General features: G+C 43.6%; 1 protein-coding gene across 2 annotated transcripts in view; it reads left to right on the forward strand.

Moving 5' to 3' along the window:
• The window catches only part of PLCG2 (phospholipase C gamma 2), a 107,385-nt gene that overhangs the window by 45,514 nt on the left and 46,515 nt on the right, over positions 1-15,356 (forward strand). For both annotated transcript variants that reach the window (XR_014784607.1, XM_084811980.1), the window contains exons 5-9: positions 1,039-1,086; positions 10,126-10,210; positions 11,958-12,041; positions 12,414-12,457; positions 14,300-14,372. Coding sequence is in view for 1 of the 2 variants with exons in the window: in XM_084811980.1 (XP_084668106.1) it covers positions 1,039-1,086; positions 10,126-10,210; positions 11,958-12,041; positions 12,414-12,457; positions 14,300-14,372 (334 nt within the window). In the remaining variant the exon portion in view is untranslated. The remainder of the gene's footprint in view (positions 1-1,038; positions 1,087-10,125; positions 10,211-11,957; positions 12,042-12,413; positions 12,458-14,299; positions 14,373-15,356) is intronic.

The following is a 15,356-nucleotide window of genomic DNA, read 5'->3' on the forward strand; positions in this document are numbered from 1 at the left end:
CGCAGAGCATATGCTCTATCACTGAGCTGTGATCCTTCTTACAGGAACATAAAACACTATTTTGGGATTGCTATTATTTTAATAATCACCCTTTGGATGTACTGACATTGAATAATAGGAGCTGCTGTTGGTGGACTTGGTGGTTCTGCACCAAGAGCACTTTGCAGCTATAATTTGGGGCCAGTTGCGCAGAGGTAAATCCAAGCGTGCCATTGATGACATTCATCTGCAGCCAGTCATAGCTCCTTGATTAATGTACCTGTATGATTCATATATTTGCAAAGAGGTTTTTTTTTTACATTCAAACTTGTAATTTTTAGGTGTACACTTTAACACTGCAAACATATTAAGTGTACACCTAAAATATAATGTGTAATATTTGTCCCTCAGCTCAGGCACAGTCTTAAATTAATAGTCATGGTGGGATATCTGCTCCAAGATTCCTCCAAGATTCCCCATGATTTTTTAAAAGATGAACATAGATGAGGAGCATGATTTAGACTGGGGACATGACACTGCAGGAGAGGGGGTTAATCCTTTCCCCCTGTGCCATTTTTCTGAACTGACTCACTGAAGCTGCTGTTTGCCTCGCAGGTGACTGTATCATAAGGATTACTGTATGTTTTGCCCTGTGGAGGTTATTCAGAATTAGAAAACTCACAGGGGAAAATTCACACCTCTACCTGAAGCCATGATCCAAATTCCTCCTTTTTCATTCACTTCATGTGTGAATATTTACAATTAGTGCCTGTTACATGTAATGAGTTCTTCACCCTCATTACCACCTCTTCTTTATAAGACTTTTGCACAAAAAGAAGGTGGAACGAAGGAGAGCTTGGAGTCATGGAAATGGGAATAAGGTACTTCAAACAGCTGCTGCTAAGTCGTGTGTGCCGTGTTTGTCCCCCGCCCCGAAAATTGATTTCAGATTGAAGTAGAGACATTTCTGCTTCCTTTTATCACTGTTAAGGTTGAAACAACTGAGGGAGCTTGTCAACTCTTCACAAAACTTACCAGTGCTGTTTTTATTCTTTAAAGCTGGCTGAGAAAGCTGATTTACTCTGTGGATCAATCCAGAAGGAACAGGTAATGTTGCTCCCTTCAGCTTCTTCATTCATGTGTGCTTGGTCTGTCTGTTTGTTTACTTTTTCATTATGATAACTGTGGTAAAGACAACAATACTTTAAAGAACACACACACTCTTAAGTTTTCTACAAATCAGGCCTGAGTAGAGCTGTTCTTGAGCAAATCCAATGTTGATTTTTCCATCCAGTTTGTGCAGTTTACACCACAGATGGCTATAGTTGCGATTTGGAAGTCTTTGCACTGTGTCAGGTGCAGTGTCTACACTGGGTCACATACTGGATCAGTTTTCCTGATTTAAAAGGTACAGCCCATAAATTGTTAGTGCACATGGGCATATCTAGATTGCGGACTGCAAATAGGCTTAACTGCAATTTCATCTTCCAAGGAAACCTAGACATTGCAGTTTTGTTGGGTGTGTGCATGTAGGGATTTCCAACAGAGAATTCTTGGCACCCTCACTACAGTTTCCATGATTAAAGTGGTATAAAACCAATATAAGGTAGCCCTCTGACAGGTGGTGAGATGGTGAAATAGAACCTTGCAAAGAGGCTCATGAAGGTTCAGAAGACGCATGGGAGGATGTGAAGGGACTGAAAATTCAAGAGATAACTTTGGCTTTGATAAACCAATGTATTCTGGAGGAGGAGATGGTGGTGTGACCTGGTGTTCCATGCTGAGATGAAGAAACTAAAGGAATCATGTACTGGACTTTTCATATGGAAAATTAGCCCTTCCTATACAGCATTTCATCACACATCATCTATTGTTATGGCAGTGTTAGTTCTTGTTTGGTTCAGTGCATACAATAGCAAGCATTTCCTCTAATTTAGCTGTTTCCTAGGGAAGGCACAAAAAGAGGTTCTCACTGGGGCAAAGAGGCTGCTTTTGGGGCCAGGCATGAAACAGCACAAGTCTGCAAACAATTCCCAGTTCTGGGGAGCTGGCTGGATCTCAACCTGTGAGATGCAGATTGAGGAGTGGGGTCAGGTTCCCCAGCAAGAGAATCTGTGTGACTGAGATTGAGTTTTTATCACAGAGGAAGGGCAAAGCACCAACTCCAGTGTGTTTTTTTATGGCAGCTTACGACGCTGTGCTTGCACCTGTGTTTAGATAAGAAACACCACAATAAGGAGTTGTGAAGCATGAGAGATTCATGGTCCATTGCAGAAGCCATAAATATGCCCTATCTGACCTTAGTTGTTTTTGGTGTGTTTTGTTCACAATACCAAACAGCCAACACAGCTGATTTCATCCCAAGGTTAAGGAAGCTAGAACTGAGGCGGCACTGCTTGTGGCTTTCCAAAAACAACAGGGAAAAATAAGAACTCTGTTTAAGCTGTTGGAATCCTGGTAGTTGAGTGGTAGGGCACATGCTTTGCATGCATAAAGCCTCAGGTGGTTTATTTATTATTTATTCAATTTATGAGTCACCCTATAGCTGAAGCTCTCAGGGCAACATACATAATAAAAGCAAATACAATAAAACCAGTGAAAAAAACACTTTGTTTTAAGAGCAGCAACAATAATTTAGAATAATTTAAAAGAGATGAATAACAGTGCAACTAAAACATGGAGAAAGTTTATTTTAAGATGCAGCATTAGACATATTAAAAATAAAGCAAGCAGTGGTTAAACATTTAAATGTTCTGTTTCTTTTAATAGGTTCAATCTTTGGCATCTCCAGTTAAAGTATTCCTGGTAGTGAGGCTGTGAAAGAGCTTTGCCTGAGACTTTGGGAAGTTTCTGCAAATTAGCATAGCCAATACTGGGCTAACTGGACCAGTAGTCCGGCTCAGTGTTGGGACATGTGGGAGATCCCTGGGACAGCAAAGCTTATGCAAGCTTCCTTGAACTTTCGGAAGTAGGGTAAAAGTGTTTAAAATAATAAGTCAGCTTCATTTGTATACATATGCTTATCTAATATGGTCATAGCCAATTTTATCAAATTATTTTGGACATTCAGCTTTCTTGCGCTTTAATTTTCCATTTTCAAGTTAACAGGAGGCTCAATATGCTCAGGCAAAGGAGGTTGGTGCAGTAGTGATATGAGGGCTTCCATTGGGTACAAGGGCCACTTCCTTTTTAGTATTAGAGATGTATTCAGGCCAAGTTGAATGCAGGGTCAAATCCTGACTAACAAGATGAAGTATAGGAAGCAACTTGAAAGTAAGTGGAGCTGAAGAAAAGGTAAATGGCAATACTACTGAAATTATAGGTAGTAGCTATAGCACAAGAGCAGGGATCTGTATAGGACACTGGTACCCAGTCCTCTAATTGCTCACATCTGGTTCCTATCTTACAGATTTGCATGTTTTTTTTGCTTGTGAACTAATAGCGCATTCCTTTAACTAACAGAATTCCCAGTACTTGCATTCCTATATTTGTTGTTGTGTTGTTTATTCGGTCAGTCGCTTCCAACTCTTCGTGACTTCATGGACAAGCCCACGCCAGAGCTTCCTGTCTGCTGTCGCCACCCCCAGCTCCCCCAAGGTCGAGTCCATCACCTCCAGAATATCATCCATCCACCTTGCCCTTGGTCAGCCCCTCTTCCTTTTGCCTTCCACTTTCCCTAGCATCAGCATCTTCTCCGGGGTGTCCTGTCTTCTCATGATGTGGCCAAAGTACTTCAGTTTTGCTTTTAATATCCTTCCCTCAAGTGAGCAGTCTGGCTTTCTTTCCTGGAGTATGGACTGGTTTGATCTTCTTGCAGTCCAAGGCACTCTCAGAATTTTCCTCCAGCACCACAGTTAAAAAGCATCTATCTTCCTTCGCTCAGCCTTCCTTATGGTCCAGCTCTCGCAGCCATAGGTTACTACGGGGAATACCATTGCTTGAACTATGTGGACCTTTGTTGTCAGTGTGATGTCTCTGCTCTTAACTATTTTATCAAGATTTGTCATTGCTGTCCTCCCAAGAAGTAAACATCTTCTGATTTCCTGGCTGCAGTCAGCGTCTGCAGTAATCTTTGCGCCTAGAAAGACAAAGTCTGTCACTGCCTCCACGTTTTCTCCCTCTATTTGCCAGTTATCAAGCAAGCTGGTTGCCATAATCTTGGTTTTTTTGAGGTTTAACTGCAACCCAGCTTTTGCACTTTCTTCTTTCACCTTCGTCATGAGGTTCCTCAGCTCCTCCTCGCTTTCAGCCATCAAAGTGGTATCATCTGCATATCTGAGATTGTTAATGTTTCTTCCAGCGATTTTAACTCCAGTCTTGGCTTCATCAAGCCCACCATGTCACATGATGTGTTCTGTGTTCAGGTTGAATAGGTAGGTGGGAGTATACCACCCTGCCGTACCCCTTTCCCAATCTTAAACCAGTCCATTGTTCCATGGTCTGTTCTTACCGTTGGTACTTGGTCATTATACAGATTCCTCAGGAGGCAGACAAGATGACTTGGTATCCCCATACAACCAAGAACTTGCCACAATTTGTGATGATCCACACAGTCAAAGGCTTTAGAACAGTCAATAAAACAGAAATAGATGTTTTTCTGAAACTCCCTGGCTTTCTCCATTATCCAACGGATATTGGCAATTTGGTCTCTAGTTCCTCTGCCTGTTCTAAACCCAGCTTGTACATCTGGCAATTCTCGTTCCATGAATTGCTGGAGTCTACCTTGCAAAATCTTGAGCATTACCTTACTGGCATGTGAAATAAGTGCACTGTTCGATAGTTTGAACATTCTTTGGTGCTTCCCTTTTTTGGTATGGGGATATAAGTTGGTTTTTTCCAATCTGTTGGCCATTCTTGTGTTTTCCAAATTTGCTGGCATATGGCATGCATCACCTTGACAGCATCATCTTGCAAGATTTTAAACAGTTCAGCTGGGATACCGTCATCTCCTGCTGCCTTGTTATTAGCAATGCTTCTTAAGGCCCATTCAACTTCACTCTTCAGGATGTCTGGCTCTAGCTCACTGACCACACCGTCAAATCTATCCCCGATATTATTATCCTTCCTATGCAGATCTTCCCTATATTCTTGCCACCTTTTCTTGATCTCTTCTGCTTCTGTTAGGCCCTTGCCATCTTTGTTTTCGATCATACCCATTTTTGCCCGGAATATACCTCTGATGTTTCTAATTTTCTGGAAGAGGTCTCTTGTCCTTCCTATTCTATTCTCTTCTTCCGCTTCTGCGCATTGCTTGTTTAAAAATAATTCCTTATCTCTTCTGGCTAACCTCTGGAATTTTGCATTTAATTGGGCATATCTCCCCCTATCACTGTTGCCTTTTGCTTTCCTTCTTTCTTGGGCTGCTTCCAGTGTCTCAGCAGACAGCCATCTTGCCTTCTTGGTTTTCTTTTTCTTCGGGACGTTTTTTGTTGCCACCTCCTGAACAATGTTGCGAACTTCTGTCCATAGTTCTTCCGGGACCCTATCTACTAAATCTAGTCCCTTAAATCTATTCTTCACCTCCACTGCATATTCATGAGGAATATTAGTGAGCTCATATCTCTGTGCATCTTCCCTATTCTCTTTAGTCTGATTCTAAATTGTGCAATAAGAAGTTCATGATCTGAACTACAATCAGCTCCAGGTCTTGTTTTTACCAACTGCATAGATGTCTGCCACCTTTGGCTACAAAGGATGTAGTCAATCTGATTTCAGTGTCGACCATCTGGTGAAGTCCATGTATAAAGTCACCTCTTAGGTTGTTGGAAGAGAGTGTTTGTTATGCACAGTGAGTTGTCTTGGCAAAATTCTATCAGCCTATGTCCTGCTTCATTTTGTTCTCCCAGACGATGCTTGCCTGTAATTCCAGGTGTCGTTTGGCTACCCACCTTAGCATTCCAGTCTCCTGTAATGGAAATAACATCTTTTTTTGGCGTACTATCCAGTAGGTGCTGCAGATCCTCATAGAACTGATCTACTTCTGCTTCTTCAGCATCTGTGGTTGGGGCGTATATTTGGATCACTGTGATGTTAAATGGCTTACCCTGAATTCAAATTGAGATCATTCTGTCATTTTTTGGATCGTATCCAAGCACTGCTTTAGCCATTTTATTATTAATTATGAAGGCTACTCCATTTCTTCTGTGGTCCTCTTGTCCATAGTAGTAGATCTGGTGGTCATCTGATGTGAAGTGGCCCATTCCAGTCCATTTCAATTCACTGACACCCAAAATGTCTATATTTAATCTTGACATCTCCCCAATAACCACATCCAATTTGCCCTGGCTCATAGATCTTACATACCAGGTTCCTATGGTGTGTTGATCTTTAGAACATCAGATTCGTCGTTCACCACCAGCACCATCGGCTGCTAGCCATCCTTTCGGCTTTGAGCTAGCTGCGTCATCATATCTGGGGCTAGTTGAACTTATCCTCTGTTCCTCCCCAGTAGCATTTTGACCATTTCCGACCCGGGAGTCCCATCTTCCGATGGTATACCGACATATCTCTGGTTGTACTGATCCATTTAGTTTTCATGGCAAGAATACTGGGGTGGTTTGCCATTCCTTCCCCAGGGATCGTATTTAGTCTGACCTCTCTACCACGACATTCCCGTCTTGGGTGTCCCTTCATGGTTTAGCTCATGATGTCATTGAGGTGCTCAAGCTCCAGCACCACGACAAGGTAACAATCTCCTTTGCTGAAGCATTCCTATATAGCGGACTCTGAAAATGTTGGAAAATTAGGGGAAGAGATTGAACTGTGCTAGTCTGGTTCCGTGTTTTAGGGGCACTTGAAGAGCTCTGTGTTACAGCTGTATATCTATGATACTGTGTCTCTGACACTTTATCCTTAGTCAAATTATTTATTTATTAAATTTATTAATCGCCCATCTGGCTGGTCACCCAGCCACTCTGGGCGATGTACAGCGTATAATAAAACAGTTCAAAACAATAAAATTCTACAATAAAAACCTTTTCTAAAATACCCTAACCCACCCCAAATGCCTGCCTGAACAACCACGTTTTTAATGCACGGCGGAAGCTCATTAAAGAGGGGGCATGGCGGAGTTCCCTAGGGAGGGAGTTCCACAGAGTGGGGGCCACCACAGAAAAGGCCCTCTCCCTCGTCCCCACCAGTCTAGCTGTCCTGGCTGATGGGACAGAGAGAAGGCCATCCGAGGCTGATCTTGTTAAGCGGCCTGTCTGGTGTTGCTGGAGGTGCTCCTTGAGATAGGCTGGGCCGGAACCATATAGGGTTTTAAGGTCAAAACCAACCCCTTGAATTTGGCCCGGAAAACAACGGGTAACCAGTGCAACTCCTTCAGCACTGGAGTGATGTGATCTTTCCGGCGGCTGCCTTCAATCAGGTGAGCCGCCGTGTTCTGTACCAGCTGCAGCTTCCGAACCGTCTTCAAGGGTAACCCCATGTAGAGCGCATTACAGTAGTCTAAACAAGAGGAGACCAGGGCATGTACTACTAATGGGAGCAGATGGTCGGGAAGGAAGGGGCACAGCCGCCGTATCAGATGGAGGTGATACAGCACTGTCCGGCTCACAGCTGACACCTGAGCCTCCATGGTCAGCTGGGGGTCCAAAATGACCAGGCTGCGGACCTGGTCTTTCAAGGGTAGCCGTACCCCATTCAACACCAGGTCAACATCTCCCAGCCTCCTCTTGTCTCCCACCAAAAGTACCTCGGTCTTGTCAGGGTTCAGCTTCAGCTTATTCCGCCCCATCCAGCTACTCACCATCTCCAGACATTTGGACAGGGATTCTACAGCCAGCCTTGGTGAAGATTTGAACGAGAGGTAGAGCTGCGTGTCGTCTGCATATTGATGACACCGCACCCCGAACCTCCTCATGATAGCCCCCAGAAGCTTCACATAGATGTTAAATAGCATCGTGGAGAGGATGGAACCCTGTGGCACCGCACAAGTGAGTGGCCACGGTTCCAAAACCTTCTCTCCCAGTGCTACCCTCTGGTACCTGCCAGAGAGGAAGGACCGGAACCACCGCAGTATGGTGTCTCCAATGCCCAACCCCTCCAGTCGGTCCAGGAGGATACCGTGGTCAGTGGTATCAAAAGCTGCTGAGAGGTCGAGGAGAACAAGGAAGGAGCATTCACCTATCCAGAGCCCTCCTCATATCATCCACCAAGGTGACCAAGGCCGTTTCTGTCCCATGCCCAAGCCTGAAGCCCGACTGAAATGGGTCTAGATAATCGGTTTCTTCCAAGTGTGCCTTCAACTGCATCGCCACCACCCACTCAATCACCTTGCCCAAAAATGGCAGATTTGAGACTGGGCAAAAGTTGTTCAGAACTTGGGGATCTGCTCATTAAGAGTGGTCTTATCACTGCCTCCTTGAGGGCTGATGGCATCACTCCCTCCTCAAGGGAGGCGTTCACCACTGCCCTGATCCCCTCATCCAGTCTCTCTCTGCAGCCCATAATGAGCCAAGATGGGCAAGGATCAAGTAAGCAGGTGGTCGGCCTTACAGATGAAAGCACCTTGTCCACTTCATCAGAAGGAAGAAGCTGGAACCGATCCCACAAAACCGGTTTGCCACAGGCCGCCTCCTGCTCACTAACTGTATCCACAGCACACAGAATAACACTCCTAATCTGATCAATTTTATCTGCAAAGTGCCTTGCCAAGACCTCACAGGAGGCCTTAAAATGCTCCATTGCTTCCGGAGCCACAGGACCAACTAGGCTCCGGACCACTTGGAACAGCCTCCTGGGACAGCACTCTGGAGACGCGATAGAGGCAGCATAATATTCCTTTTTTGCTGCCTTCACCGCCACGTGATAGGCTGAAGATACAGCTCTAGCCCGTCTCTGATCGTCTTTGGAGCGAGACTTCCGCCACTGGCGCTCTAGCCATCTCACCTCCTGTTTCAGAGCTCGTAACTGTGGATTGAACCATGGTGCAGTCCGAGCCCTGTTCAGGGGGAGAGAGCATTTTGGGGCCACCTGATCTAATGCCCCAGTGATTGCAGCATTCCACCCACCTGACTTCTCTCCTTGTATTTTTAGAAAATGGGAATTTCACAGAGAAGCTAGTGCAAAGCTGTATTTGTAGAATGCTTCCAAGGTAGAAAAGGTTTAGCACAAGTATAGGAATGACTGGTTGTTTGCCCTCCAAAATCAAGACACCATACAATTAAAACATGGTGTATCAGTGGGAGGACTTGTAGCAGAGAGGGATTTGTGAAATCACATAATGAGCTTTTTGTGCTTACTGATGTGTGCTTTTTAGTAATCTTTGCTACAATATTTAGCTTTGTGAGATCAAGGAAGTTTGCATCAGTAAAGCCTATATGTGGTGTAGGGTGGTGAAAATATAACAGTTAAGCATGACCTTTGGACTTGAGGCAGCGCCCTTCAATTTGCCATATACATTCCTTCTTGGAAAAGTTCTGTCAATGTAAGGGACAATTTAGATGAGACACGTGAGAGGCATGAATAGTCTGACTCCCCACTGCCACCGAAATTCAGCCGCACAGCCTTGCAAATTTCATTGGAGCAGCGGTGAAAGGATGTTTAAGGATTTCCCATGGACAGTTTTTCCAGCCAAAATTCCCCATTATTGCTTTTCCACCTAGGAGGGGGACAAAAATCAGAAAACGTTCCACACCTTTCCTTTGTCTTATGTACTTTGGCCCAGAAACAGCAGATATATGTACCAACCTGTGCCCTAAAATCATCAGCAGAGGTTCTTCTTCAAGTGCTCCCTCAACCTGAAGTCCACAAGGTTGTCATTTTGGTGATGGCCCCATGTTTGTGGATTTTATGAAGTGACTAACAAATACATCAAACTAATAATGTTGAATCCGACCATTGGTCCATCTAGCCTAGTGTTGTCTACTCTGGCAGAAGCTCTTTAAGATCTATCTGATATCCTTTCAGCTGGAGGTGCCAGAGGTTGAAACTGGACCTTTTTGCATTTAAAGTATGCATTCTACCACTGAGCTATGAGCACTCCCTTCCAGTCCAGCCAAGTGCAGACTAGAAAGTACTGATCTCCTATTTTTTCTGCCATATTTTCCTGGCCAGTAATTTTGTGGTATGTTGGTGAAATACAATCCTTTCTTCTATGCAATTTGACTGCAAAAATGTTGCTAATCTTTCTCTTGCTTTTAGCATCAGCCTTAGAGAGCTGAAGACTGTGCTTCCATCGGTAAACTTTAAAGTGAGCAGTGTGAAGTTCCTCAAAGATAAGTTTGCAGTAAGTGTGAGCTGACAAGGGTCTCTGGGGGCAGAGGGAAATTGGGTTCCAAGGATACACATTACAGGAAGTGTGTTGCTGGAGCCCAACGTCCTCTCCCGTTCTGATAGGTTATGTGCCCAGTGGGCAGAAGCTAGTGTCTATGCACTGCCCTCTGCTCCTAAGGATATTTCCCAGTTGTATGAGGGAAATATGCATAAACACCTCTCACCTGCTGTCATTTAAAGAATATGGGGGCAGAGCTATTTTTTTTGCAAAATTAGAGACCACTTCCTACTCTTCCCTTGCTCTCCCCCAGTTTTACCATCGGCAGAGTTTGTACATCTATTCTGGCTTTGGAAATTGAGCTATAAATCTCAAGCTTTTAGTCCCATTCTTTTTTGTTTGTTTCTTTTTAAAACATCTGTTTAACACTGTTCATCCTACATTAGATTTTAGCACCCTGCACTGTCAGAATTAATTGCTTTTACTATATAGTAGAGGTGGGGAACCTCTTTTGGCCCAAGAGCCAAATTCAATTTTGGAGAAGCTCTTGGAGGCCACATTCCAGTAGTGGGTGTGGCTGAAGGCAAAGAAGGCAGGGCCAAAGGTAAAAATACAAAAAATGCCAACATATAGTAGCTTAAAGCTCTTTCGACCAGTAACTAAGCTATTTCAACTTTTTAGAAAGGGGGAAAAACTGCATCAGAGTTGGGAAACCGCCAAACGATAGGTGGTCAGAGAAAAGAGGGTGAGGCCAGGGAAAGGGGCCATTACCATATGGAGAACCCCGAAGGGCAAGATTGGGACCCCAGGAGGGCCAAATTTGGCCTCCAGGCCTGAGGTTCCCCACCCCTGCTATAAAGCACCATCAGGGTAAGTGGTGCTTTACAGAGCAACATAAGCAAAAGACATTTCCCTGCTCTGTTGACCTTTATCAGTTCCTGATTTATTGCTCCATAGTCAGATTGTGAAGCCCTTTACTAAGATCAAGGCTAAAACTTTTCAGAGTTTATCAACTTTTTTTTAGTTGAGCAGAAATATGATCAACTAAGAGCGCAATCCTATGGCCCCTAGACAGCAGCTAGACAGCCATGGGATTTTTCAGTTTTCAGGAACCGGCCTCAGAGCCAGCACTCCAAGGTCGGTTCCTAGAAAACCATCTCCCTGTCCCCTTCCCCACCGGCTCGTAACTGGTGCAGTTTGTCCCCAGCTCTGTGCTCAGAAGAGCAGCGTGGAGCGGGAGAAAAGGGGGCATTCCAGGGGAGGGGATGGGGGGAATGGCGGAAGAGCTGGTAGGACACTTCCTATGTGCTGTCTGGCCTCCCCCACCCCCGCTCCAACCTGCTCTGGCTAGTCAGCCGAAATCAGCCATCTAGTTGCAAATGCAGACCAGCCAGAATGTGGAGGAAAAGATCCCCTCCGCACTCCGCCTGCCCTGCATTGGATAGTTAGTCACCTCCGAGTTCGGAGGCAGCTGACTATCCCCATAAGATTGCACCTCCAGAAAATGAGGCTGATAAAGCCAGAGAATCTAATACAGGGTTGAGCAGGATATGCAAACAGAATTAGTTCCTCGTATCCTAAATACAGTGTGGTTTGCTATTTAACTTGTTAGAGATCTCTCATACAATTGCAATTCTCTTGGTTCTTCGTGTAGGGAATTAGGACCGTTAAATCAATTTACAGCTTGTTTTGGGGTTGTTTTTTGTATAGATCTCGCTTTTGGAGAAAACCAAACTTTTTATCACTTATTTTTTTTTAACAGGAAATAAAAGCTGTTAAAGAAGAGCTTAGCTTTGAGCAATTTCATCTGTTCTACAAGAAAATTATGTTTGAGCAACAGAAATCGGTAAATATGTAGCTCTTATCACATACACAAGGGCAAATTACTTTTTTCAGTACATATATTTATGTGTTAAAACATGAATATAGCACTTTGCTAGAATGCAAGCCTTCCATCTGCTGTTGTTTACAAGCAGGGTACTTTAGTTTCTTTCTTGCAATTTTATAGATTCAGAAGCATAGGTGTCTATTGTGAAAAAAATAAATCTGTAGTATCTTGGGAGAATAGAAAAGGTGGGCATGTTTGCAGAATTAGGAATGACCTAAATAAACAACCTTTTGTTGCAAAGTAGCTTGACATCATACATTCCTTTTTCAGAGAATAACTGTTCTATATTAAAAACGTATATATTTTATTTGTCATCTTCTCCCTCCTCAGATTCTTGATGAATTCAAGAAGGATTCCACTATGTTCCTTCTAGGGTAAGATGTCTGTTATATATAAAACTTCTTGAGATGTGATGTTTTGGAAACTGCAGTTTCTCATAATATATTAATTAGCGAGGCAAGATTGACTGTATTTGCACATTACTTTAAGCTGTGCACCCTTTAATATTAAATCACAATGCAAACAAGCTGCATGCTCTTTGCTTCCACTGTTCCTCCCAGTTCCACATAAACAAACCAGGCATGGATAAGTTAGTGTGACATCCGAACCCAGGATAATGGTTTATTGCACCCAAACAAACCAAAATTCATATGCCAGTTTTAAACCAGGGTTTGCTCTGTTAGAATCCTTATCACATTGTGGCTTACTAAGCCAGGATTCCTGATTTAAAGTGATGTGTGTTACGCTTCTTACTGCATAATTTATAAGTAGTAGAATTAATTTTACCACCAGTCTGCAAGTGAAAACTATCTCTGCTGTGAAGTTTAACATTTTGATGTCATTTGGAGATAATTTGTAAAAGAACTGAGGACGCTTTGTCAAAGATTAGTAGATGGCCACAAGAAGAACACAGTTAGAAACTTGTTTGCAAACCCTAGTTAAAAGTAACTATGATTTGTGATAAACTTTGGGCAAGGGTAGTGCTTCACTGTGGTGAATGCTGAAATGGAGAGGGAGAAGGAATTTGCTTAGGGAGCTCCCATCTTTTACCCTTACTTAAGAGACTGAGAAATGTTGTGTCTCCACCAGACCAAAAATTGTCCATTCCTCCATCAGGCCAGTGGGTACTGTGTTGTATTTTGCAGAACACTTTTGACTAGCTAGTTTACTTAAACATGAGGTTTCCTAATCAAAATAGGATTAATCCAGTTAACCAAGTAATATGTAAAGAACAACAATGTTCTTTGTCATTGTTGCATGTTTCCAGGGTAACACAACTACTCTTTCTCAATCTTAATTAGATGATCTTTTGCACATGTATACATTTGTTAGCTTTCAGCGGGACTGCTTATCTGAGGACTGCATTCTGTACATTAAGGTCATCTAGCTAGGTTCAGGAAGATATAACTAGTAGGATGATGCAGTTCATTCAGTGGTACTGTCAGGGCAGGACTGGGACAGAAGTCCAGGGGCCCTCTCATCAGAATGAGCAGGAGGTCCCCCAAATGTAGCAGGGCTAGCTTAGCCCATTTTGAAGTTAGTGAAGAAATTCATATTATTATCTAAAGAGCCCTGCTCCTGGTAAGATCATTAAGTTCAGAGTCTAAATTATCTAATTGCACCACTGAGTTCATTTAAAGTACTGAAAACTTTAACTGATCTTCACAATAGTTCATCGTGTTGTTCTTTCATTTAAAGTTCAGGTGGCAGGAGTGAGGTGCGACGGGAATTAACACAATAAAAATAAAACCTTCATGACACAAAATATGACATACCTTACCTTTTATCCTTCCTCTCCACCCCTGCTGTTTCCCTAAACCAGTAATCCATTCACTTGATAGTCTGCCTTTCTTCTTATCCATCACCCCAGAACCAAGGAAGGAGAAACATTAAGGAAAGGGGTAGGAAACAAGGAAAATTCCTGGTGTTTCTTCTTTTAAATGAAAATGTGCATTTTTCAATCATTTTTCTAAGATTATTTAATATATTGGTGTCTTCTAAAGAGATTTGTTAATTACTTTCTAAAATTCAGGACTAGTGAGCTAACCTTTAGATAGTTTAGAAATAATCTGTGGTTGTCAGGCTTTGCTTTAATACAGTGCTCTTTTTACCCCATATATTGATCTTGGCATGGTCAAGGTGTAGACGTAACGTTTATGTGTTGTTCCACTGATGTTGTCTTCTAATAACTGTTCTTCTTTCCTCTACTGTTGCAGAAACACAGATCGTCCAGATGCTTCAGCGGTGCATTTGCATGACTTTCAGAGATTTTTGCAACACGAACAGCAGGTGAGGTGTTCCCAGAACGCAAATTATTCTGCAAAACTCAAGAAAGTATGTGTGACGTAGTGATGCAATGTGGTAAGCACTGTGGGCTGGATCCAGAGAAGCACGAGTGGAGTACTGTTTGCTCAGTGGGGCTTCCCTGCCTTTTTCCTGGTGTCTCCTGGGGATTGGGAGACACACTAGAGCAACCTTCCCCAACCTAGTGCCTTCCAGATGTGTTGGATTATAATTCTCATCCAGCAGGGCCAACAGCCAGAAATTGTGGGAGTTGTAGTCCAGCATATCTGGAGAGCACCAGGTTTGGGAAGACTGCTCTAGAAAGACGGAGGATGTGGTATGGGAAGTGCAGCTGGAGGGAGGAACTGGCAGAAATCAGGGGCAACCCTCCTTCAACACGTGAGTGGAACTGTCTTCTACTCAAGTAAGGGAGCAATCCTATCAGGATAGGTGGCCACCTCCAAACTCAGACGCGACTGCCTATCCAGTGAACGGCGGGAGGAGCGTGGAGGGGATCCTCTCCTCTGCACTTCAACTGCCTCGCATTCGCGGCTAGACAGCCAATTTTGGCTGTCTAGCCACGGGACCTCAGAGCGGGGGTGAGGAGGCCGGACGACACATAGGAAGCATCATAATGGCACTCCCCACCCCCGGGAATGCCCCCCTTTCCCCTACTGCGTACTGCACTTACAAGCCCAGAGCTCAGGGATGATCCATGCCACTTGGGAGGGAATGGGGAGGCAGTTCTCTGGGAACCAACCAGTCTTGTGGCCATCTAGCTGCTGTTTAGCGGCCATAGGATTGCACCTTAAGGGGCTCTCTGAATCCTGCCCAATTTTAATAATTTTGTGTGAAGAATGTTTCCTCAAACTTGCATACAAAAGAAGTGATGAATGCATGGAATCTTTATCTAACTGTTGCTACTATGCATTTTATAGAAAGCATTATTTCATGCTCGTATCTGAGAAGGACTTCATGTCGAGTGCCTAA

This window comes from Heloderma suspectum, chromosome 8 (assembly GCF_057233095.1).
Source record: "Heloderma suspectum isolate Gila_16-S chromosome 8, 16-S_ref, whole genome shotgun sequence".
Taxonomy (NCBI): domain Eukaryota; kingdom Metazoa; phylum Chordata; class Lepidosauria; order Squamata; family Helodermatidae; genus Heloderma; species Heloderma suspectum.